At 47.3% G+C, this 23,548-nt stretch overlaps 1 protein-coding gene across 4 annotated transcripts in view; it reads left to right on the top strand.

The window, feature by feature from the left end:
* Positions 1-23,548, top strand: part of SYT17 (synaptotagmin 17) — an 85,236-nt gene that overhangs the window by 10,154 nt on the left and 51,534 nt on the right. For all 4 annotated transcript variants that reach the window (XM_020879062.2, XM_070460939.1, XM_020879061.2 and 1 more), the window contains exons 4-5: positions 799-947; positions 4,191-4,810. In XM_020879062.2, the coding sequence (XP_020734721.1) occupies positions 799-947; positions 4,191-4,810 (769 nt within the window). The remainder of the gene's footprint in view (positions 1-798; positions 948-4,190; positions 4,811-23,548) is intronic.

The raw sequence follows: 23,548 nt of genomic DNA, 5'->3' as shown, positions 1-23,548 counted from the left end.
TTCTATTTTTTCAGCATTTCTAATCTTTATTGGGAGAATATTGAGTTGTGGTTGCTGCTATTTTACTGGTGTTTCTACGCATTGAACTGTTGTCCTTAAATCTTTGATTCTCAGAGCCATTTTGTAGCACAGAGTCTTAGCTGCTAGACCACCAGGAAAGTCCCAAGAACCTTTGAGTGACATTGTTACAGGATATTTTTTAAAGATGTTATAGACATGGTGACTGTTGAAATAACAGGGCAATTCTTACCAAAAACTACTTGCAGAAGTTCTAATGCATTTAAACAGCTAGGTGTTTCCTTCCAGACTGAAGACTGACAGGTCCCATCTTGATGGCATCACCAACTCAATGGACATGAGTTTGAGTGAACTCTGGGAGTTGGTGATGGACAGAGAGGCCTGGTGTGCTGCAGTCCATGGGGTCGCAAAGAGTCAGACATGACTGAGCGACTGAACTGAACTGATCTTGGTTTAATCAGGTGGTGCCCGTGTGACAATATCCTGAATAAGTTTACATATCCCTTCCCCCACCCCAGCCTCAGCTTTGAAATTATGCAAATTCTTGGCAGATTGTTCTAATTGGGAAATATATTCATTTATTTCACATCACATTTTGTGCAAAAAGTAAGACATTATTGAGAATTAAGGGCTATTGAGAGTTTATTTCAAATTTGCATTATTTGGAGTTGCATAGACTGGGCCTGAGACCAATTTTGTCCTTGATCTGTCCCCCATGGGACAGAGGTGCCAGCCCCCAGGGATTCTCTGACAGTCACTGAGACCTCTTCCTTCCTACAGGTTGGCCAGCCGGAGCAGTGACAAGGACGGGGATTCTGTACACACAGCCAGTGACGTCCCACTGACCCCACGGACCAACTCTCCAGATCGGAGATGCTCGTCCTCAGACACATCTAAGTCTACATACAGCCTGACCCGGAGGATTTCAAGTAAGCCTCTCTGCTCTGACTGTCGGGGGTCCTGGCTCAAGTCAGCTGCCCCTTGGGGTCCATGAAGTACAACCCTGTTGTCTGGGTCCCCAGGACAAAGGGGAAGAGCTGGCATTCCCAGATGCTCAACAGCACCCCCAGCGAGAGACATGAAGGACAGGGTCACCTCTGGGGAGGGAGTGGAGTGTGGTGTGACAGTCTAGGAGACAGGATGACAGAGAGGGAATGGCAGTGTGACAGAGGAGGGCATCATACCTGATTTCTGCCAAGTCCAGGCAGAAGCAATCATTTTGACTGATTTTTGTTTATACTGATCACAAGTTTCATTGAATTGGCTCCGTTGATGACGATGTCAGCATATATCATTTCAGACCCCGAAAGGCAGGTGTTAGTTACCATGTTACACAGCAGGGCCTGCAAATTCAAGTGACTTGAGGGGCCAGGTGGATTGTGTCAGTGGCTGAGTGCCAAGGGCCGGCGGGAGATAAATATCACCCCAGTGAGTGACGAATGGCAGCCGACTCTTGGCCTGGCACTAGGGCAGGGTGGGGACTGGGGCCAGTGGGGAAGCCAGTGTCTTATTGAAGGGGAGCAGCTGCTACTCAGTGGTAGCCGTGAGGGATTGTATTGCCTGACCTTTCTAAAGAGAAACTGGCAGTCTGGGTTTTTATGTGGAACTTCCTTACTTTTAAACCCAAACAGAATGCATCTCTGGGTTGAATTTGGCCCTTGGCCCGGTCTAGAGTGGGCCGCTCTGCACACACACACACTCTAGCCTGGGTATAGACCAGAGGGCGTGATTTGGGTGGGGAGGAGAAAGGGGGGTAAAGCCTAGAGTCTCCCAGCCTCTTGTCACTAGCCAAGTGTGTCTCCTCTGTCTCATGCAGCTGATGTCTGAAATTCACTTAGCAGAGGGAAAAGGCTTAAATTCATGAAACTAATCCACTCAGCTGGAAATGATTGAGATCTCTGATCTTTTCTGGGAGTGGATGGGGAAGAAGAAAGAAGTAGATTTCAAGAGCTTGAAATAGTGAAACAGAATGGGTGTCTGGCTTCTGTAGCCTCCGTCTTTTCATCTGTAGAATAAGAGGGCCTGTCTGCCCTTTGCAGACTGCTGTCCAATACAGCGGCCGCCACAGGCATGTAGCTGAATTGAGATGCACTGTACGTGTTACATACCCACTGGATTTTGAAGCCAGTATGAAAAAAGAGTTTAGAATGTCTCACTAAAATGTTTTTATATTGATTACATGTTGAAATGATTATATTTTGGATATATTGTTTTAAACAAAATATAAAAATTAATTTCACCTGCTTCTTTGTACTTTTACATAATTGTGGCTACAAGAAAATTTTAAGTTACCTCTGTGGGCTTTGATGGACATAAGTTTGAGCACGCTTGGGGAGTTGGTGATGGACAGGGAAGCCTGGCATGTTGCAGGCCATGGGGTCACAAAAAGTCGGGCACAACTGAGTGACTGAACTGAACTGTGGGCTTGTATGTCTGTAGCTGGTTCACGTTTTATTTTATCTTGGATAGAGCTGGTCTAGATGATTCCTAAATGTTACTTCCAGCTCTATACAGAGATGATGGCATTTAGCACACAGTTATCAGAGTGCAGTCATGCACTGCAAAGGCTCATGGTTTTAGCCAACAGGCAGGTATTTGGGCAGTCAACAAGATGCCATGAAAGAACAAATACTATGTAATTTTCCCAACATGAGGGATCTCATAGTCAGACTCCTGAGCATCTATAGAGTAGGACACGGTTACTGGGGGACCTTGAACCAGGCAGGTGTTGGTTTCACTTATGCCAGATGAGTAAGTTATAGATATCCACTCCAGCAGAGTGTGTAAAATTAACAGTACTATGTGGAGTACTTAAACATTTGCTACGAGAGTAGATCTTACGTTCTTAACAAACACACAAAAGTAGGTAAATAAAGAAGGCAAGAGGAAGCTTTTGAAAGTGATGGATAGTTTATGGCATAGATTGTGGCAATGGATTCACGGGTGCATACTTATCACCCAAGTCAACAAGTTGTGTAGATTGAATATGGACAATTTGTGTGTGTCAGTCATACCTCAATTAAGTGCTTTAAAAGAGAAAAGAATGCCATGAGGTTATTGCTAGAATAGAGAGGTGAGCAAAGATGGCAACAATGAACCTGGGAGCGGTGAACTCTTCTGCTTAACGGGGAGGGGAGAGGCACCCCGAAAGTGATGAGCGGTGAATGTGATCCTTAAAGACGTATAACAGTTGCCATTCAACGCCTCTCACCACATGCACGTTCTGTGCTGAACCCTCTTCATGCATCGCTCAGTGAGTTTTCAACATTGTCTTTGATGTGGTTGCTATGATTGGCTCCATGTTACAGATGGGAAAACCGAGTGTATAAAATGTGCCTGGAGTCACTTGGCTGGTTACTAGGGACTCACATGGTTCACGAGGAAGTAGCTGGGTTGGAATTTGATCCAGACACTGACCCCAGAGCCCACTCTTTGAAAGTGGAGGCAGTGTGGGGGAATGATTAGACTCTGGGGCCAGAGAGGTGGGGCTCGAATCCTGGCTCCTTCTCCTGCTAGTTTTGTGCCCTTTTTACTTAGAGTTTCTGTTTCCTCATCTGTAAAGTGAAGGTAATAGTCACTGGCTAATACCTTGTGAAGGTTGTGAGTGTGAAAGTGTTAGTTGCTCAGTCATGTCCAACTCTTTGCAACCCCATGGACTGTAGCCCGCCAGGCTTCTCTGTCTGTGGAATTCTCCGGGCAAGAATACTGGAATGGGTAGCTGTTCCCTTCTCCAGGGGATCTTCCCGACCCAGGGATCAAACCTGGGTCTCCTGCATTGCAGGCGGATTCTTTACCATCTGAGCTACCAGGGAAGCCCCCCAAAATGTCCAGCTCTTTGCAAGCCCATGGACTGTGGCCTGCCATGCTTCTCTGTCCATGGAATTCTCCAGGCAAGAATACTGGAGTGGGTAGCCATTCCCTTCTCCGTGTATGCAGGGCATTTAGAGCAGTGCCTGGCAATTAGCTGCCGTGGAGATGGGGAGGTTTGTGCCGCTGCCCTTTCTCTCATAGAGTAAATAAGAGGATTTCCAGGAGTGGAGAGCATGTGGAAAGAGCATTATGAAGCAGAGCAAACAATGTGAGAATCCACAAATGGTCCTTGATCTCACGCATGGGCCCAGATCCAGTCCAGTACTTGGTGGTTTTAATTGTTATTCCTGCTGGGCGTGCAGGTCTCGACTCCAGACGGCCCAGCTCCCCACTGATTGATATTAAGCCCATCGAGTTTGGCGTTCTCAGCGCCAAGAAAGAACCCATCCAGCCCTCGGTGCTCAGACGGACCTATACGCCGGATGACTACTTCAGGAAGTTCGAGCCCCGCCTGTACTCCCTGGATTCCAACAGTGACGACGTGGACTTCCTGACGGACGCGGAGATCCTGTCCAAGTACCAGCTGGGCATGCTGCACTTCAGCACGCAATACGACCTGCTGCATAACCACCTGACGGTGCGGGTGATCGAGGCCAGGGACCTGCCGCCCCCCATCTCCCACGACGGCGCGCGCCAGGACATGGCGCACTCCAACCCCTACGTCAAGATCTGCCTCCTGCCGGACCAGAAGAACTCCAAGCAGACCGGAGTCAAACGCAAGACCCAGAAGCCCGTGTTCGAGGAGCGCTACACCTTCGAGATCCCCTTCCTGGAGGCTCAGAGGAGGACCCTGCTCTTGACCGTGCTGGACTTCGATAAGTTCTCACGCCACTGCGTCATCGGCAAGGTGGCTGTGCCTTTGTGCGAGGTCGACCTGGTGAAGGGCGGCCACTGGTGGAAGGCGCTGATCCCCAGTTCTCAGGTAAGGGGTGGGTTGGCAGTGTTGTCTGGGGGAGCTTTGCAAAAAACGATTATGATTATGATTATGATTATGATTAATCTCAGTATTGAAGTTTTGTTTGTGTGGGTTTTTTTTTCCTTTTTAAAAACTTTTGATTTTGAAAGAATTTTTTGACTCCCAAGATGTTGCAAGAACAGTACAGGGAGTCCTGTGTGTTCTTCATCCAGCTGCCTGGATGGTAAATGTCGTAGGATCTGTGTACACTTGGATACCAAGAAACTGCCGTTGGTAGCTAAACTAGACCTTATGCAATTTTCACCAGTTTTTTTTTTTTTTTTAATGTTTATTTATTTATTTGGCTGCACTGGGTGTTAGTTGCGGCACACAAGACATTATGCAGGATCTTTAGTTGTGGCATGTGAGATCTAGTTCCCTGGCCAGGGTCAAACCCAGATCCCCTGCATTGGGAGTGCAGACCTAGCCACTGGACCACCAGGGAAGTCCCTTCACCAGCATCCTCTGTGTCCATGTGCATGCATGTGTGTGTGTGTGTGTGTGTGTGTGTGTGTGTGTGGTTCTATGAAATTATATCACATGTATGGATTCAGGTAACGAGCACTGCCCTGGGAGCTTTTTGTCATTGATGCTGGGTTATTTACTAAGGAGAATTATTGTCCAGAGTATGAAGCTATCTGTCATTTTGACTTTCAGAAATTGATCTGGGAAAAATAAGATGAGGCCTGAAGACCGGGATGATGGATGGTTTGTTTTTCAGGTGAATTGTAAGATTAGCTTCCTTCCCTCTTGCAGCCCAGTGACATGCAGTGGGCTGCCTGGGGAGCTACCCATGGACCAAGCCCTCTCCCCAGTGGGCTTTTAGGGTTCCTTCCTGGGGCATTCTGTGGGTTGCAGGATAGCAGCACACCCACTGTGGGTGAAAAGATGTGGGGGGAGTCCAGGGGGGAAAGACCCAGTTGGAGGCTGGTCAAGTCCATCCGTGACAGACAGTGATCCTTGTAATGCAATTGGGATTACTTTGCATCAAATACACCAAGGTGCTTCTAAAGCTGAGCTCCGTTGGCCAGGGATTTGATGATCCAGCATCACATTTGGGATGCACGTGTTAAACATGAGGACTGGAGGGGCTGCTACACTGTATGTGTGTGTATACACATCTTCAAAGCTATCACTCTCTTAGTACCCTCAGGCAAGGGAGTCATTTAATAGGGAGGTGACACCAGAGGAAATACCAGGAGCAGGTAGGAATGTCACTTAAAAGATGCAGATATCAGGCCAGCCACCGCTGTGGTGACTGGAGCAGAAACCTGCTAGGGAAACCAGGAGGCAGTATCAGACATAGGCGTAAGAGCCTGTCCTCCCAAGAGGCGAGGGAGCTGGGGTATTAACACACCACCTCCGGTCAGTCACTGAACGAGGGCTGGGGGACGGGGAGGTTCATTTCCTGGTATTTCTGGCTTGTGACACTGGTGGGTACAGAGACCCTTGACATCCACAGATGCCAAAGGAAGACCCACCAAACACGATAAATTCCAGATTCCACTCTTTGTGTCAGGGCAGAGCCCTGGAGGTGGAGGATTGGGACGTGCCCACAGGTTGGCCCCTCTAGGTCTTGGCTGAAGTGTTATCTTGGCTGAAATGGAAAAGTTCCTGGTGCGCCTGCCCTGCTGCGGTTCTCCTGAAAGCTGGGGCCAGAGTGTGGGTGTGGGTGCAGGCCGTTAATTTAGGAGGTGATCCCAGGAAGCAAGAGGAAGGGTTGAGGAGGAGACAGAGTAGGGACGTCAAAGCCAGTGGTGGTTCTGAAGGTCGCCATTCTGGCACGGGGGTGGGCGTGGACTCCATCCTGGCCCAGGGGCCAGGTGGGCTGCCCAAACCTCACAGAAGGGCTGGGGCAGAAAAGCGAAGGAGCCCAGGGGTGCTGCTCTCTGCCTGAGCTGAGCCTGGGCTGTGGGAGCATCCGTCGCTTCACCCCCACCTGGATGCTCGCCGTCCCCTTCTTCTGCTTTGATTTTCTCCACGGTGGCACTTACCGTCCCACAGACTGTGTATTCCATGGTCTGTCTCCCCTGCTGGTTGGTGAACCCTGTGAGGGCAGTGACTTTTGTCTGTTTCATTCACTTCTTTCTCCCCTGCTCCTGGAACAGTGACGAGCAGGTGATGGTGCTCAGTAATATTTACCGAATGAGTGGAGGATGGAAGGATCCCCAAAGCGAATTTCCTTCTTCCCTCCCTCCCTCTTTCCTCCCTTCCTGCCTTCTTCTTCTTCCTTCTCTTGTGATGAGAGGCTTGTGGAAATCAAGGCGAGAGTCTCAACTCCCATCTCAAGCTTACTCTGGAGTGTATGCTCTTTGAGTGGGCACATCAGCTGTCTGTTGGGGTGTCTAGAAGCAGAGCTTGAGATAGAATTTCGAGGTGGCTTGGTTTCCTTAGGGTTGCTGTGATAAAGCACCACAAATTGGGTGGCTTAGAGCTGTAGTTTATTGTCTTACAATTTGGAGGTTCTGAGTCCAAGATCAAAGCTCTGGCGGTGCCATGCTTCCTCTGAAGCCTGGAGGGATCCTTCCTTGCCTCTTTCCAGCTTCTAGTGGTTGTTGGCCATCTTGGATTACAGTTGCATCACTCTGATCTCTGCCTCCCTCCTCCCATGGCCTTCTCTCTGTGTGTTTCTGTGTCTTTTCTTATAAGGACATCAGTCATGTTGGATTAGGGGCCACCCTGCTCCAGGATGACCTCATCTAATCACATTTGCAGCAACCCTGTTTTGAAAGGTCACATTCTGAGGTCCTGGGAGCTGGGATGTCAGGTCACCTTTGGGGGACAGAATTCAACCCACAAGGGGATGCAGGAGAAAACCCTGCAAGGCAGGCTGTGAAGTGGTCTAGGTGAGGGTGACTGCCCATCAAGGCTCAGCCTCTGCCTGGTGTGTGGTTGGGAGGGACTCTGGATCCTGGACTTCACTGCAGCATTTCTTCCCTTAGACAAGGGAGTCAGCCAGCCCTGATCACAGGTCTTTGGCGGGGACCAGACTGGGAAATCTGATTTTTAGCTGGGCAGCCCTGGGCCTCCCTGAAGCCTCTGTTTCTTTGAAACAGTGGTTCTAAACAGGGATGGTTTTGGTCCCAGGACATTTGGCAGTGCTGGGAGAAATTTGGGATTTGGTGGATGGGATAATTCTGGTGGGTAGAGATTAGGAATGCTGTTAAACAGCCTGCAATGCCCAAGACAGACCCCACAACACAGAAGATCTAGCCCCAGATGGTCCATAGTGCCAAGGGTAAGAAAGCCTGCTGTGTGGTGAAGGGGAGGGTGGAGGGTGGAGGACAGAACAGGGTCTGCCATGAAAAGGTGAGACAGGAGCTGGGCTGTTCCCTGTTGGAGAAGGAGGGTTTTCCAGGGAGAGATAGTGGTCAGGGTCAGGCCACAGGGCAGAGCTCCAGGGAGCTGCTTTGCTTTTCATTCCAAATGTGGAAAAGGAGATACTGGTTTTGAACAAAAATCCACATCAGGCAAAATAGGCCTGCACTGGAGACAGAAACTAGAATCCACACACAGTGCACCCAGGCAGTCACATGGCCATCACCGCTGATTTCCACTGGAGGTGGGCATCTGTCTTCAACAAAGTGCTCCGAGGATGCAGCTGTGTGTAGGGTGGAAGCAGTTTCTCGGTTTTAACCTGACTTCATAGTTTGTGGGTCAGGGTGACTCCTAGGATCTGTAGTCCTACAGTCTCCACTGTGGAGGCCCCGTGAGGACATAGGTTGCTGGTTGTAGGACTAGCATGTAGGCATCCTGTGGCTCATGGCAGAATGTCTCAGTTGTTTTGTGCCTTTGAACACAAGACATGAGTGTGTCTTTGATCTTGGCATTCAGGAAATCAGCAGCTAATGGAACTTCTGCAGACTGGGCCTCATTGGGGAGGTTGGCTCAAAAGATAGTGGAAATGAAGACATAGGAATATGAAGTGTGTGGGATGATTGATGTGGTATGAAGTTATACTGGACGCCAAGAGAAATTCTCTCATCCTAGTGGATTGAAGTGAATTGATGCTTTGGCCATTTAGAGGTGAAATCCAGGTAGTCTCAACTCTTTTTTAAAAAATTGTTAAGAATTGTGACAAAACACACGTAACATGAAATTAACCATCTTGTCCATTTTTAAGTGTACAGTTCCGTGGTATTGAGTACATACACATACATTGTCATCCCCATTCACATCCAGACTCTCTTCATCTCACAAAGTAAAGCTGTGTCTTCATCAAGCAGCATCTCCCCATACCTCACTGGCCCCAGCCCCTGGCAGCCACCACCCAACTTTCTGTTTCACTCCTCTGAGTTCTTCTTATAAGTGGAATGACACAATATTTTCTGTCTGAGGCTGGTTTATTTCGCTTAGCATAATGTTCGCAAGGTTCATCCATGTTGTCACCTGCAGCAGGATTTCCTTCCTTTTGAAGGCGGAGTAGTATTCCGTTGTGTGGCTAGATCACATATTATTTGCTCATACATCCATTGATGGAAACTTGGTTGTTTCTACCTTTTGGTTACTGTGATTAATGCTCCTATGAACATGGATGTACAGTTGTTTCTTTAATGTTTTTTTTAAGTCAGAAAAAATTCAGGATGAAGGATATTCATTTCTATAGAGATCGTGTTGTTTGGGGAAGGAAGGAGGAGGGAGGTGGAGAGAACAGAGGCCCCGTGGACGTGCTGGGAACTCACAGAGCATTAGGAGGAACCAGAGTTCTTGTTCCAGCCCTTTCACTAGTTCCACTGGGGCTGGCGTCATGTAACCTCATGGATCTTGGTTTGCTCGTGTCAAGTGGAGACTTGGTACCTACTCCCCCCTCCCTTGCAGTGCATCTCTCGGGATGTAAACTCTTCTCAAGAGAAATCAACTTCTGCCTGTGAAAGCCCCTCAAATTAAGGAAAATTATAAATAGACTGTACATTATAAATATGCAGTAAAAATATTGTACCTACACAAACCATCCATATATTTAGTCAATGAGTATTTGTTGGGTGCTTGTCATTTTCTAGGGGCTAGGGCTACTAATTTCACTCTACGCTCGTGAGTGTCTGCTATGAGCTAAGCAATGTTCCACACATGCTCACTTGTTTATTTCACAAGCGTTCATTTTACAGAAGGGGAAAATGGGCTGTGGGTCTCCCAGACCTCAGCAAGTTCTCTCAGCCCCTTAGGGCAGAGAAAAGTTAAGTGATTTGTCCATGCTCAGTAGTAGAACTGAGGCCCTTTGGCTTAAAAAAGGGTGTGTCATAACCAAGACATTAGACTGGTTCTCTGCAGCAAAAGCGAAGCAAAGCTGCTGACCTCAGGGAGCTTACGTTCTAGTGCACGGAGGCGGGCAGTGAGCGAATGAGTTAACACATCATGCCTCTTGTCATTGTCTCTGCCAAGAGGAAAGTAAAGCAGGATTAGGGGCTGGAGAGGGGTGGCCGGGTGGTGAGCGTGGGGAAGCTGTTGCAGGTGGGTGAGGAGATGGCATTTAAGCAGAGAGCCAGGAGGCTGAGGGAGTGAGCCTGGGGGATGTTCAGGGAAGAGCGTTTAAACAGCGAGTATAGAAAGTGCAAAGGCCCTGAGGCGGGGAGTGAGGCTGGCGAGTGAGTGAGGGGAGAGCAGCAGGAGGTGAGGTTGAACTGGGGAAAAAGGCCACATCACATCGACCTTGTAGGCTGAGGTAAAGACTTGGATTTTATTCCTGCGGATGTGAGAAGCCCTGCAGTGTTTTGAGAAGGAGGGGTGACCCAGCCAGGCTGCCTGGAGAGAACTGTCACTGGGGGAGACATCATACTTATTTGCAAAATATATAAAGTACTCCAATGACTCATAAATAGAAGACAAAATTCAGTTTTTAAATGGGCAATAGTTTTGAACAGATGTTTCACAGAAGACACATGCAAATGATCTAAAAGCACATGGAAGAGTGCTCAACTTCATTATCCATTAGAGAAATGCCTGTTAAAACCTTAGGGAGACCACACCTATCAGAATGATGAAAATCACAAAGACTGACAACATCCAGTGTCGGTGAGCACGCGGAGCCACTGGAACTCCCAGTGTTGTGGGTGCATCATGTGACGTCACCCCTTAGGAAGAAATTCTAGTAGTTGCTTGTAAAACTAAACAGAAATCTACCCCATGAACCAGCAGTGCCACTCTGAAGAGAAATGAAAATGTTAACATCTACACAAAAACTTGTACAGGCATATTCAGAAGAACTCTACATGTGATAGCCCCAACCTAGAAATTGCCCAGGTGCTCATCAACAGAGTAAGGGATAACAAATACATTGTTTATTCATATAATGGAACATTATTCAGCAATAAAGGAAAAAGGATACACCCAGGTATTGATACACACAGCATGGATGAATGTCACAAACATTATGCTAAGTAGAACATCCTGCTGACAACCATTATGCAAAATAGAAGCCAGACCCAAGAGAGTATGACTTGCATATATATAAAGTTTAAGAACTGCGTATATATAAAGTTGCATATATATAAAGTTTAAGAATCACAAAATTAATCTATGGTGAAAAATTCAAACCGTGGTTGTGACTGGAGAGGGGATTGACTGGAAAGGAGCCAAAGGGGAATTTCTGGACTCATAGTGACAGGTCATTGGATACACAGGTGTATGCACTTTCAAACTCGTCACTTAAGGTTTGCACACTTCATTGCATATAAATTTTATCTGGAAAATGAAAGAGCCATAAACATTGCATTTTGGTTAATGCTATGCCTGCTGAAGTGTTCAGGGCACTAGTGCCTGCAACTTACTTTAAAATGAACTCAAAAGGATCAATAGATATGCAGTAAAGCAATTACAGCATGCTTTTAAAATGTTAGTTGCAGAATTAACATTAATAACTGTTCATTTTAGGGTCTTGGTGATGTATTTAAATAGGTCCATTGTATAGTTATTTCAGCTTCTCTGTGTTTGATAAAGTTCATAAGAAAATGTTGGGGCGCACCAGTTAGGAGTAATATGCTGCGGGCTTCCAGGCGGGAGGTGGTGCTGGCTGGACCCAGGCAGAGGGAGGAGTAGGCAAGTGGCCAGCTTGGGAGATAGTTTGAAGGCAAAGTCTTTGATGCCCAGAACCAGCCCTTGGACTTTACACTCGAGCCTCAGGGGTGCTGTTACTGAGGGCTGTCAAGCAGAGGAGGGATTTGCAAACAGGAGATGCCACTGTTGTCTTCACAAGCAATTGAATCAGTCAGAAGCTGTGGCCCTGGGGCTCCCAGACCTCAGCCTCCCAGATTCCAGTTTCCTAAGACTTGCGTGAACCTGCTCTTGAGTGAACGTGCTGGGAGATTCTGATGCAGGTGAACTGCGGGCCTCATTCTGGGAAGCACTTGGGTGGCCGGTGGAAGGCAGAAAGGGTTTGGCTGTTGGAGCTGGACTGACATGTCTGACGTGTGGTCTCGCTGGTCAGCTGCTATGATGGTTTAATGAGCCAGTCTGGCTGCTGTTACCATTGTATTTTATGGAGCCATTCGAGCAGGCTCAGGGTGGCGTGCTCTTAGACACTCTTGGGAGATAATTCTGATTCGTGTGGGGTGTGGTATCTTTTATTAGAAAGGCAGATTGCCTGCTGAGGAAGAATGTTTGCTTTGAGCCCAGAAGAAAATGTGCTTAGTGAAAAGTGATATTTGCACACCTGGCCGCTGGGTGTTTATGTTTTGAAAACTACTTTAATATGAGACTTATTTTATCCAAAGGAACGCCTCTTAGATCTTCGATGCCTATAACTCAGAGCCCCATGGCCTTGGAAGTGAAATCTGTGTGTGTTTCCTTTGCTGCAGAAAAGTCAGTTCAGTTCATTTCAGTTCAGGTCAGTTCATTTCAGTCGCTCAGTTGTGTCTGACTCTTTGCGACCCCATGAACTGCAGCATGCCAGGCTTCCCTGTCCGTCACCAACTCCCAGAGCTCGCTCAAATTCGTGTCCATCAAGTCGGTGATGCCATCCAACCATCTCATCCTCTGTCGTCCCTTTCTCCTCCTGCCTTCAATCTTTCCCAGCATCAGGATCTTTTCCAATAAATCAGTTTCATTAGGTGGCCAAAGTATCGGAGCTTAGAAAAGTCAGAGGTGGTAGCAATAAGTGTGTTCTGGTTCTTGCCACATGCCAGACCCTGGGCTCAGTGTGACTCTTATGCTACCCCTCCAGATAGATGCCACTGGCACATGCATGTTATAGATGGGGGCGCTGAGCCTTGGGAGGGCTTCCCTTATTCTTTACCAGGGCTCGGCTGGTAAAGAATCCACCTGCAATGTGGGAGACCTGGGTTTGTTCCCTGGGTTGGGAAGATCCCGTGGAGAAGAGAAAGGCTACCCACTCCAGTATCCTGGCCTGGAGAATTCCATGGACTGTGTAGTCCATGGGGTCACCAAGAGTCGGACATGACTGAGCGACTTCCACTTTCATTTCTCTGGGCCTCGGGGAGATTGAGAAACTTACCCCAAATTGCACAGCTGTAGTAGGGACTTGAACCTGAGACTGACTCGAAGCCCACTTGCATAACCACTACAAATTAATCTATTTAAGGGGAAAATCCTGGCTGAGGACTTTCAAAATTGACTTAACTTGGTAAGTGTAACTTGAATGTGATAAGACTGTATTCCTCATAATATACCCAGATTTTTATCTCAGTATGTATCTGGCTTCTTTCTTAAAGAAATTCTGTGTTTGCTTGGAACCTCTTAAGTGTCTTCAGAGTCTAAGGAGTGAGCTGGTGGCCGTCCTTAGGGGCACCAAACTGATTGGATCTTTGGAAATGGCCTAAGGACAGTCTGATTTGGTAACCGAGAGAAATACTAATGTGGGGACTTCTGTTTCAGTTGAGCAATAGAAGCAAAATTGCATGACTCTGGAGTAAATAAATTTACTTTCTCATGTGGCCCCAAATCTTGGTTACAACTGACAGTACGCCGTCTCAAACTTCCTTCCGCCAAAGACGAAAGTCTGGTTGTGTGAGCTCCAGCTTGCCACTGAGTCTGAGGGGTCTGGTTGTCCTGGGAGCTCTCAGCTGGAATGTTCCTCAGCCTGCTGCCCTTTGATGTCTTTCTTCTCAGGAAGGCGCTTCCCCTGGGGACGCAAAAGTGGCCCTGAGTTGCCCCGGGCTTACCTCCTGCCAGCTGGGCAGTACTTGTGTAAAGTTCCAGAAGTCCCAGGAAGGATTCTCAGGGGCCTGGCTCCCCCCACCCCAACCTACTCATGCACAGTGGAGGCTGGCTCATCACAGCCCTTGGAGGCCTTGAAGTGAGAAGGACTGTGGTTTCAGAGAAGGAGCATGACTGTTTCCTTACTTTGCAACCATGGCCACAGTTTGCTCTTTGTTATTGTTGCCTCTTCTCAGACCGATGTCCCCACTGGAAGACCTTGGCAGTCTGCCCTGATGGCAGGCACTTGTCAGCTGTCTGGAAGGTCCCGGCAGTGGATAGACTCCTAGCCCTGGGAGTGTCTCCCCTGGCCTCTTACTGTTGGGGTCCCTTCTCTAGAAGGGCGGCCCTGGAAGGTGGGCACTGATCAAATGTTCCAATCCCAGCTACCTTCTCTGGGGCTCACTACCCACTATGAGAGTCATCTGTTGGCTAGGTTGGGTTCCCTAGAAGTAGACCCTGCGACCAAGATTTTAAGTGCAAGTATTTTATTTGAGGGGTCCTGTCAGGAAAAACCAATGTTTTCAGGCAAGTTACCACTGTGGGCATCTGGATCATGATCCTTCGTCTCTTGGTATAGGTTGTCCCTGGGGTGGGAGTGGTGGAGCATATGTTCACCAGTGCCCAACAGACACAGGTTGAAGGATGCTTCCAGGAACCCATATACCCAAGCAGAGTGTGTTATTGAACCAAACTAGGGTCCACTTGCCCTCAAGCAGTAAAGCCAGCCTACTAACATCAGGTTGTGGTGAAGGAAAGTACAGCCTTTATTTCAGGACACCAAACAAGGAGAACGGGCAGCTCATGTTCAATAGACCCAAACTTCCCAATGACTTTCAGGGAAGGAGTTTTAAAGGCGTTGTGAAGGAGGGGGCTTCAGGGTACATAATCAGCTTGTGCACAATTCTCAGATAGGTTGGCATCAAGGTGAAGTTTCAAGCATTATCAGGCCTTCTGGTTTCAACCACTCTAGGATCTATGTTCTTGCAGTCAGCTTTTTCCATCTATTGCGGGGAGAGGTCTGCTTCCCACAAAAACAACTTAGGAATATGTGTCAAGTCTTTATCTGTTACATATCTTTCAGGGAACTGGGAGTTTTTTGATCTGTGGATTTTTAGTCTAAATTGTTACCAGTTTCTGAGTCCAGTAGCTATTCTTTGTTTCTACATCTTCAGTTTCCTAATATCAACTTCTGAGCCAGTCTTTAGAGACTCAGGGGAGGCCTGGTAGACTAAAGCAAGAGACTTTGACTTCAGAGGACAAGGACACAGGGTCTTCTGTGTGGTTTCAGTACCTTTTCTTTGATACCCCACCATCTTGAGGGGAGCAGGCTTGGGAAAAGAAAGGAAGTAAAGTTTTGGATAGAGAGGTTAATCATAAACTCAGCAGAGGAACTCAGTTTTAGGGGGAACTCAGTCTCAAGAGGACCCTCGCATCCTGAGACTCCGGGCAGGGAGTCTGAGGGCTGGTCAGGGCTGGAGGCCATGGTGCACCCACAGTATCACCACACTTGACCTTGTCATGTTGAGGGCTCCGAGTGTAGGGTCTTCCACGTTCCCCCTTCCCTCTCCATTCTCCTTTGCCCTGGGCAGGAAGGTGCGAAGCAGGTGAGCAAGACCACTGGGTAAGCAGATGCCCGTGGAGAAAAAGGCTCTGGTCTCCCCTCCTTGAGGAGGCACCTGACCTTTGCAAGTGACCCTCCTGGCAGCCATCTCTCTCCATTTTGAGTGGGTGGGCGGGGACATTCACCGGCCCTCCCCACTTGGCCAGTGTCTCCCCTCTGCTCATAGAGGTGGGGAAGAGGGATGGTTCTGAAAACTGCTGGACTCCGTCTCTGTCTCTTACAAATCCCAAAGGGAGGCACTGGGTCCAGCTGATGCCCCGTCATTGCCTCTCTCTGGTCCCCAGCTTTGAGCCTAGGCAGCCAGCTCTGTGGTCAGCAGGCAAAGTCCACCCACCCCTCACTGCATTCTGTCCATGTACAGCTAAAGGCTTAGCCAGATCCTCTGTAACATCAGCTTTTGTGATTTATTCTTTGTATCTTTGTCACTTTTTAGAAGGAACTTGATAGGTGTTTTTTGGATTGAATAAATATCATTGTGGAAAGAGTACTAGCTTTTGAGTTAGACTGACCTGGTTACAGTCCTGGCTTCACCATTTACCAACTGCATAAACCTGGGTCCTGCTTCTCACCAGTAAATTAGGGATGATAATTCTACTGCGAGGGGAGTTGGGGGCGTATTATGAAGATAAGAGTAATTCGAGTTGACTTCCAGAGCACTCACCATGTGCTAGGCACAGTGCTAAAGCTTCTGTTGTAGTCACTATTATCATCATCCCATTTTATGGATGTGGAAACTGAGGCATGCATTAAGTAACACGCCCAAGGCCAAAGAAATGGGATTTGAGCCCATGCTGGTTCAGCTTCAGAGGCTGTGCTCTGAACTACTCTACTGCGTTGCCTCTTAATAAACCAAGATCTGGCTGGCAAAGCACCTGGCACATATTATTGCACTGGATAGTGGTGACCAGGAACTCAGGCACCAGAAGGCTGGGAGAGGGAACTGGGGAGGGAGGAGGCCAAACAAGAGGGAGAAGAGGTTGGGAAGCAATTGAGATTGAGCTGTGAGGAATTGGCCGTAGAACCCACCTGGTGTTTCAGTATATAATTTACTTTGGTCTTAACCGTGCTCCAGCCAATTTAGCACATCTTTTAATAGCAAAAATGGTGACGATTTAAAGCACCCAGAGTCATGTGTTGATTGGGCCTAGTGCCTGGAATCTGCTTGGGGGCCATGCATGCCCCTGCCTCCCCTGGTTGCATATTGTATTTGGTGATTACTCACCCCCTGATGGGGCTTCCCAGATGGTGTGAGCGGTAAAGAACCCGTCTGCCAATGTGGGAGACATAAAAGACGAGAGTTTGATCCCTGGGTTGGAAAGATCCCCTGGAGGAGGGCATGGCAACCCACTCCAGTATTCTTGCCTGGAGAATCCCATAGACAGAGGAGCCTGGCGGGCTACAGTCCATGGGTTCACAAAGAGTCAGACACCACTGAGCATACACACACACACACACACACACACACACACACACACACACGGCCTGATATCTTAACAGGCAAGGCCCTCAACAAAGCGAATGTCAAGTTTTTAGTGAGAATCCGTCTTTAACTTGCCCGGACACACACACCTGATATCTTAACAGGCAAGGCCCTCAACAAAGCGGATGTCAGGTTTTTAGTGAGAATCCGTCTTTAACTTGCCCGGAGCTATTGTCAGTCTTGATTCTCTTGGCATAATCCTGGCCTCTGTGGGTTTGTTAAAAGGGTTTCCTGCCCAGGTTTGGTGAACAGCTATATTTTGGCAACACTGTGCAGCCACGGCTGGGCCCAGTCCAGAGCCTTACAAGGTAGCATTAACTCGAAGTTTCTATCTATGTGGTCCTTCTTGTTTCTTCCTCCTTAAAGAGGAATGTAGGTTACATTTCAGGCCTTAACATAAACTTTTGATTCCTAGTTATAATGTGAACTAGAAGGGGAGCCAGAGATGATTTGAACCAATCCTAGTTTACGATGAGAAAACTGCAGCCCAGAGAGGTTAAGTGACTTGTCCAAGGTCACACAGCCCTCAGTGACAGAAAGGAGACTGGGGTTAGGTCACTTGATCACCAGGCAGGAGGTCTTACCACCAGCACATACTGCTTTACCCCAAAAGAGAAGAGATGGTAGCTAAGAGTATAGGCCATAAAGCCATACAGACCTGGATTCAAGTCCTATCTTTGCCACCTTCCACAGATAGGGGCCTGGGAAAGTTAACTTATCATTTCTAAGCCTCAGTTTCTTTGTCTATAAAACGGGGATTGTGTGGTATGCTGGAACTAGTCTGCACTGGCTTGTAGAGGAATTTTCAGGAATTTCGCAAGCCAGCTGACTTCATGTTGGTAGATTGAAAATCAGCTATTGTGTATGAAATTGACAAATACTGTAGCATCTTAATCAGAACCTCCACCCTCACACTCCCCTCGCCAAAGAATTAAACATTTACCAGCATACCACTGATCATAGTAATACTTTTATGTTTTAATGGGCAGCCAAAAAGCTAGTTCATGTGAGATTCAAACCACAGAGCCTGACACATGTATACAGTGGTGCCATGTTGTGGTCAAGAGCATGATCCTGCAGTCCCAAAAATCTCCAGGCTGGAGTCAGTCCTGCCACTTCCAGTGGGGTTACCTTGGGCAGTTACTCAGGGTCACTGGTAATGAAATTGTTGACTCTTCCTGAGTGCTTCCCATAGACCAGATACCATTCTAGGGCTTTCCATGTAAGTTTGAAAACCACCACCAGAGACTATCAGTATCCCCATTTAACAGTTAAAGCAAGTAAGACACAGAAAATTTGAGTAACTTGCCCAAGGCCATGCAGTTAGTGAAGAAAGGAGGCCCCGTTCTGATGCCAGCATCTGCTCTTGGCCTCCACCCTGTCTCACTGAGGTTCACCTTCCTTTTTTGGAAAATGGCAGGAACAGCAACCCCGAGCTCAGAGATTGTGGCGTGTGATAATGCCTGTGCTGTCTACACAGGCTCACACTCAGCAGGGCCTCGGTTAATTGGCATTTACTGCTGGTTAACACTGAGTGAATGTCGCTGTCCATTGTGACCATGAGGACTGTGCTAAAACCTTCCCAGCCAAAGGACTGCAACTCAGATTGACCAAGGAAATTAAAGCAACCGTTGCCAACCAAGCAACCCATCGTCTCCAGCTGGCGCTGAGAAGATGAGGCTCTCACTCTGAGTGGCCAGCAGGGTGCGTGATCCAGGCGTCTGGTGGTGAGCTCCAGAGAGGATGCGTGAGGATGCTGGGGCTCTGTTCAAAGCGGGAGAGGCTGAAAATTTCCATGACTGTCCCAATTGGTTGAACGCATCTGGATGTCAGGTTCTAGGGCTACCAATGTGAGTGAGACCTGGTCCCTGCTTTTAAGACTCCATACAGTGAACTCTCCGTATACAGGAATTCCGAATCCAGATCCACTTGGTTGAATCTGTGGATGAGAAGCCATGGATAAGGAAGGCCAGCTGTGCTGCACCATTTGATATAAGGGGATGCTCAGCCGCCCCCAGAAGGCATGGTCCTGTTTGATCTGGAAAGTTACTCCTGGCGTTGGCCTAAGATGTGTGTCATCCCAGTGCTGGGGGAGAAGGAGAGATGGGACACATGATTCACTTCCTGAAGCATTTCTGCCTATGCTGGTAACTCCAGCTCCTTTGGCTCTGTACTGGCAGGCAGATGGGTCAGTTTGTGGAGGCTGAAGGTCAGATCAGCTCGCAAACACATCTGGAAGAAAGGCCGCACATCCCAGTGGGGGAACCCACTGGAGAAGAGCTCTGACTCCCACCATCCAGGGCTCCCTCGTTGGCCCCACCCGTGTTCTCAAGGCCCATGGCAGAGGTCCCCTTTAGCATCAGGCCCACCGTGGCCCTGACCACCCCTGGATGATCCAGGTGACCATACAACCTGCACTTCAAGCTTGCGTGAAACGGGAAATTGGTTTCTGGCTGGCAACACAGTGCTCACGGAGGCTGCTTATCTGCAGCACAGAGAGACCAGCCACCCGTCATCTTCTGGCAGGAATGGGGGCTGGGACTTGCCTGCTGTGACATTGTTGGAGTGTGTTGAGACCTTTTGGACCACCAGGGACACAATCCCAACTCAGGTGTCCTTTCTAGGAGATGAGAGGAGAGATTCTGGTTCAGGGAACTAAGAACCCCAGGAGTCTCCTGAGCTTCAGGCACAACTGGATGCAAGGACTCAAGCCTTGTCTCAGGCTGCTTTCTCACTTTCTACATCACTCAGATAGACTCTTACTATTGTTAGACAACCACTCACCAGCTCACCGCCTGGTACCCATTATTCGTTTTCTGTTACTCCATTGCTGTTGTTCAGCCGCTAAGTCCTGTCCAGCTTTTTGTGACCCCATGGACTGCAGCATGCCAGGCTTCCTTGTCCTTCACTGTCTCCTGGAGTTTGTTCAAACTCATGTCCGTTGAGTCAGTGATGCCAGCCATCTCATCTTCTGTCGTTCCCTTCTCCTGCTGCGTTCAATCTTTCCCAGCATCAGAGTCTTTTCCAGTGAATTGGCTCCTCGAATCAGGTGGCCAAAATATTGGAGCTTCAGCTTTAGCATCAGTCCTTCCAATGAATACTCTGGTTTGATTTCCTGTAGGATTGACTGGTTTAATCTTGCTGTCCAAGGGACTCTCAAAAGTCTTTTCCAGCATCACATTTCAAAAACATGAATTCTTCGGGGTTCAGCCTATTTTAATGTCCAACTGTCACATCCATACATAACTACTGGAAAAACCATAGCTTAGACTATACAGATCTTTGTCGGCAAAGTAATGCCTCTGCTTTTTAATATTCTGTCTAGGTTTGTCATAGCTTTTCTTCCGAGGAGCAAGCGTCTTTTAATTTCATGGCTGGAGGCACCATCTGCAGTGATTTTTGAAGCGCAAGAGAAGAAAATCTGTGACTGCTTCGAATTTTCCTCATCTTTTTGCCATGAAATGATGAGGCTGGATGTCACGATCTTAGTTTTTTGAATGCTAAGTTTTAAGCCAACTTTTTCACTCTCCTCTTTCATCCATATCAGGAGGCTCTTTAGTTTCTCTTCACTTTCTGCCTTTAGAGCAGTATCATCTGCATATCTGAGGTTGTTGATATTTTTCCTGGTGATCTTAATTCCAGCCTGTGATTCATCCAGCCCAGCATTTCTCTTGATGTACTCCACATATAAGTTAAATAAACAGGGTGACAGTTTACAGCCTTGACATATTCCTTTCCCAATTTTGAACGAGTCTGTTGTTCCATGTCCGGTTCTAACTGTTGCTTCTTGACCTGCATACAGGTTTCTCAGGAGACAGATAAGGTGGTCAGGTATTCCCATCTCTTTAAGAATTTTCCAGTTTGTTGTGATCCGCATAGTCAAAGGCTTTAGCATAGCCAGTGAAGCAGAAGTAGATGTTTTTCTGGAATTCCCTTGCTTTCTCTATGATCCAGCGAGTGTTGGCAATTTGATTTCTGGTCCCTCTGCCTTTTCTAAACCCAGCTTGTACGTCTAGAAGTTCTCAGTTCACATACTACTAAAGCCTATCTTGAAGATTTTGGAGCATAACGTTAGTAACATGTGAAATAAGTGCGATTATATAGTAGATTGAACATTCTTTGGCATTGCCCTTCTTTGGGATTGGAATGAAAACTGACCTTTTCTAGTTCTGTGTCTACTGCTGAGTTTTCCAAATTTGCTGACATATTAAGCTCAGCACTTTAAGAGAATCGTCTTACTCAGCCATTAAAAAGAATTCATTTGAATCAGTTCTAATGAGATGGATGAAACTGGAGCCCATTATACAGAGCGAAGTAAGCCAGAAAGATAAAGACCATTACAGTATACTAACACCTATATATGGACTTTAGAAAGATGGTAACGATAACCCTATATGCAAAACAGAAAAAGAGACTCAGATGTATGGAACAGACTTGTGGACTCTGGGAGAAGGAGAGGGTGGGATGTTTCAGGAGAACAGCATTGAAACATGTATATTATCTAGGGTGAAACGGATAACCAGCTCAGGTTGGGTACATGAGACAAGTGCTCGGGCCTGGTGCACTGGGAAGACCCAGAGGGATCGGGTGGAGAGGGAGGTGGGAGGGGGGACTGGGATGGGGAATACATGTAAATCCATGGCTAATTCATATCAATGTATAACAAAAACTACTGTAATGATGTAAAGTAATTAGCCTCCAACTAATAAAAATTAAAAAAAAAAAAAAAAGAAAAAAAAAAAAGAGAGAATCATCTTTTAGGATTTTAAATAGCTCAGCTGGAATTCCATTATTACCTTCACTAGCTTTGTACATAGTAATGCTTCCTAAGGCCCAGTTGACTTCACACTCCAGGAATTCTGATTCTAGGTGAGTGACCATGGCTTCGTGGTTATTCTGGTCATTAGGGCCTTATTTTGTAAAGTTCTCCTGTGTATTCTTGCTACCTCTTTTTAATCTCTTCTGCTTCTGTTAGGTCCTTGATATTTCTGTCCGTTACTGTGTCCATTCTTGCATGTAATATTCCCTTGATACTCCAGTTTTCTTCAAGAGATCTCTAGTCTTTCCCTTTCTATCATTTTCCTCTATTTCTTTGCATTGTTATTTTAAAAACCTTCTTATCTCTCCTTGCTATTCTCTGAAACTCTGCATTCAGTTGGGTATATCTTTTCCTTTCTTCTTTGTTTTTCACGTCTCTTCTTTCCTCAGCTATTTGTAAAGCCTCAATAGACAACCTCTTCACCTTCTTGCATTTCTTTTCCTTTGGGAGGGTTTTGGTCACCGCCTCCTGTACAATGTTATGAACCTCTGTCCATATTTCTTCACGTACTCTGTCTACCAGATCTAATCCCTTGAATCGATTTGTCGCCTCCACTGTATAATCGTAAGAGATTTGATTTAGGTCTGATCCCATCACTAGAAATACCCATGTTATCGGCTTTTCTTGAGCACTTGTTTAAAATGTGAATTCCCAGTCTCCTCCTCTGAAGAATCTGATCAAGTAGGGTTCAGGAGGCCCCACATATCTGTGTTTTATAAGCATCCTCAGAGATGCTTCTGAGGAGGGTGGCTATGGAAACATGGCAATTTATAAGCCTAGGCCTGTCCCCTGCCTGGATGGTGGCTGGTGCCTCACTCAGAACACATTTAAGATTGAACTGTTGATTTCTCCCCAAGTTGCTCTGCCTACATGTTCTCCATATCCATCAGTGATGTCACCATTTACTGTCAAACCTAGAAGTCTTATCTTCTACCCATCAGCAAACCATGCTAGCCCTCCCCAGCACTCCAGTCCCCTCCACTCTGACCGCCTGGTCCAAGCCACCATCGCCTGTCACTGGGTTATCATAACTCTCCTTATGGGTTTTTCTGCTTCACCCCTTTGCCTTCCTCAATATATTCACACCACAGCAGCCAGGAGAAGCTAGTAAAATGAGTATCAGCTTAGGTCTTTCTCCTTCTAATTTTCCTGTGGTGTCCCATCTCATTGAAGATAAAAATGTAAACAAGACCCAGTCCCTTCTCCCTCCAACCTTTTTACCCTGTTGGCGGCCTCCTTCACTCTGCTCCAGCCATACCAACTTGGTTGGGTTTCTCAAGCACACCAAGCATGAGCCTGCCTCAGGGCCTTTGCACTTGCTGTCTCTGCCTGGAATGCGCTCCCTGCAGATACCTGCATGGCTCCCTCCTTTCTTCATTCAGTTTGGGCCTCAGTGTCACCATCTCAGAGAGGCCGTCGTTGACTTCCCTCTTTAGGAGCAGCCTTGTCACTTTCTATCCCCTTAGGCAGCTTTATTTTTCTTCATAGTACCTGCCACTAGCAGACATTACCAGTTGGTTTCTTTACTGTCTCTTTTTCTACTACAATGTGAGGATCAAGAGGATGGGGATTGTTTTTTTTCTGTCTTGTTCACTGCTGGTTCTTCAGTGCCTGGTACATAATGTTCAATAAAAG

The sequence above is a fragment of the Odocoileus virginianus genome, chromosome 33 (genome assembly GCF_023699985.2).
Source record: "Odocoileus virginianus isolate 20LAN1187 ecotype Illinois chromosome 33, Ovbor_1.2, whole genome shotgun sequence".
Taxonomy (NCBI): Eukaryota; Metazoa; Chordata; class Mammalia; order Artiodactyla; family Cervidae; genus Odocoileus; species Odocoileus virginianus.
The sequence above is the reverse complement of the archived record's forward strand: the minus strand, read 5'-3'. Positions and strand labels throughout refer to the sequence as shown.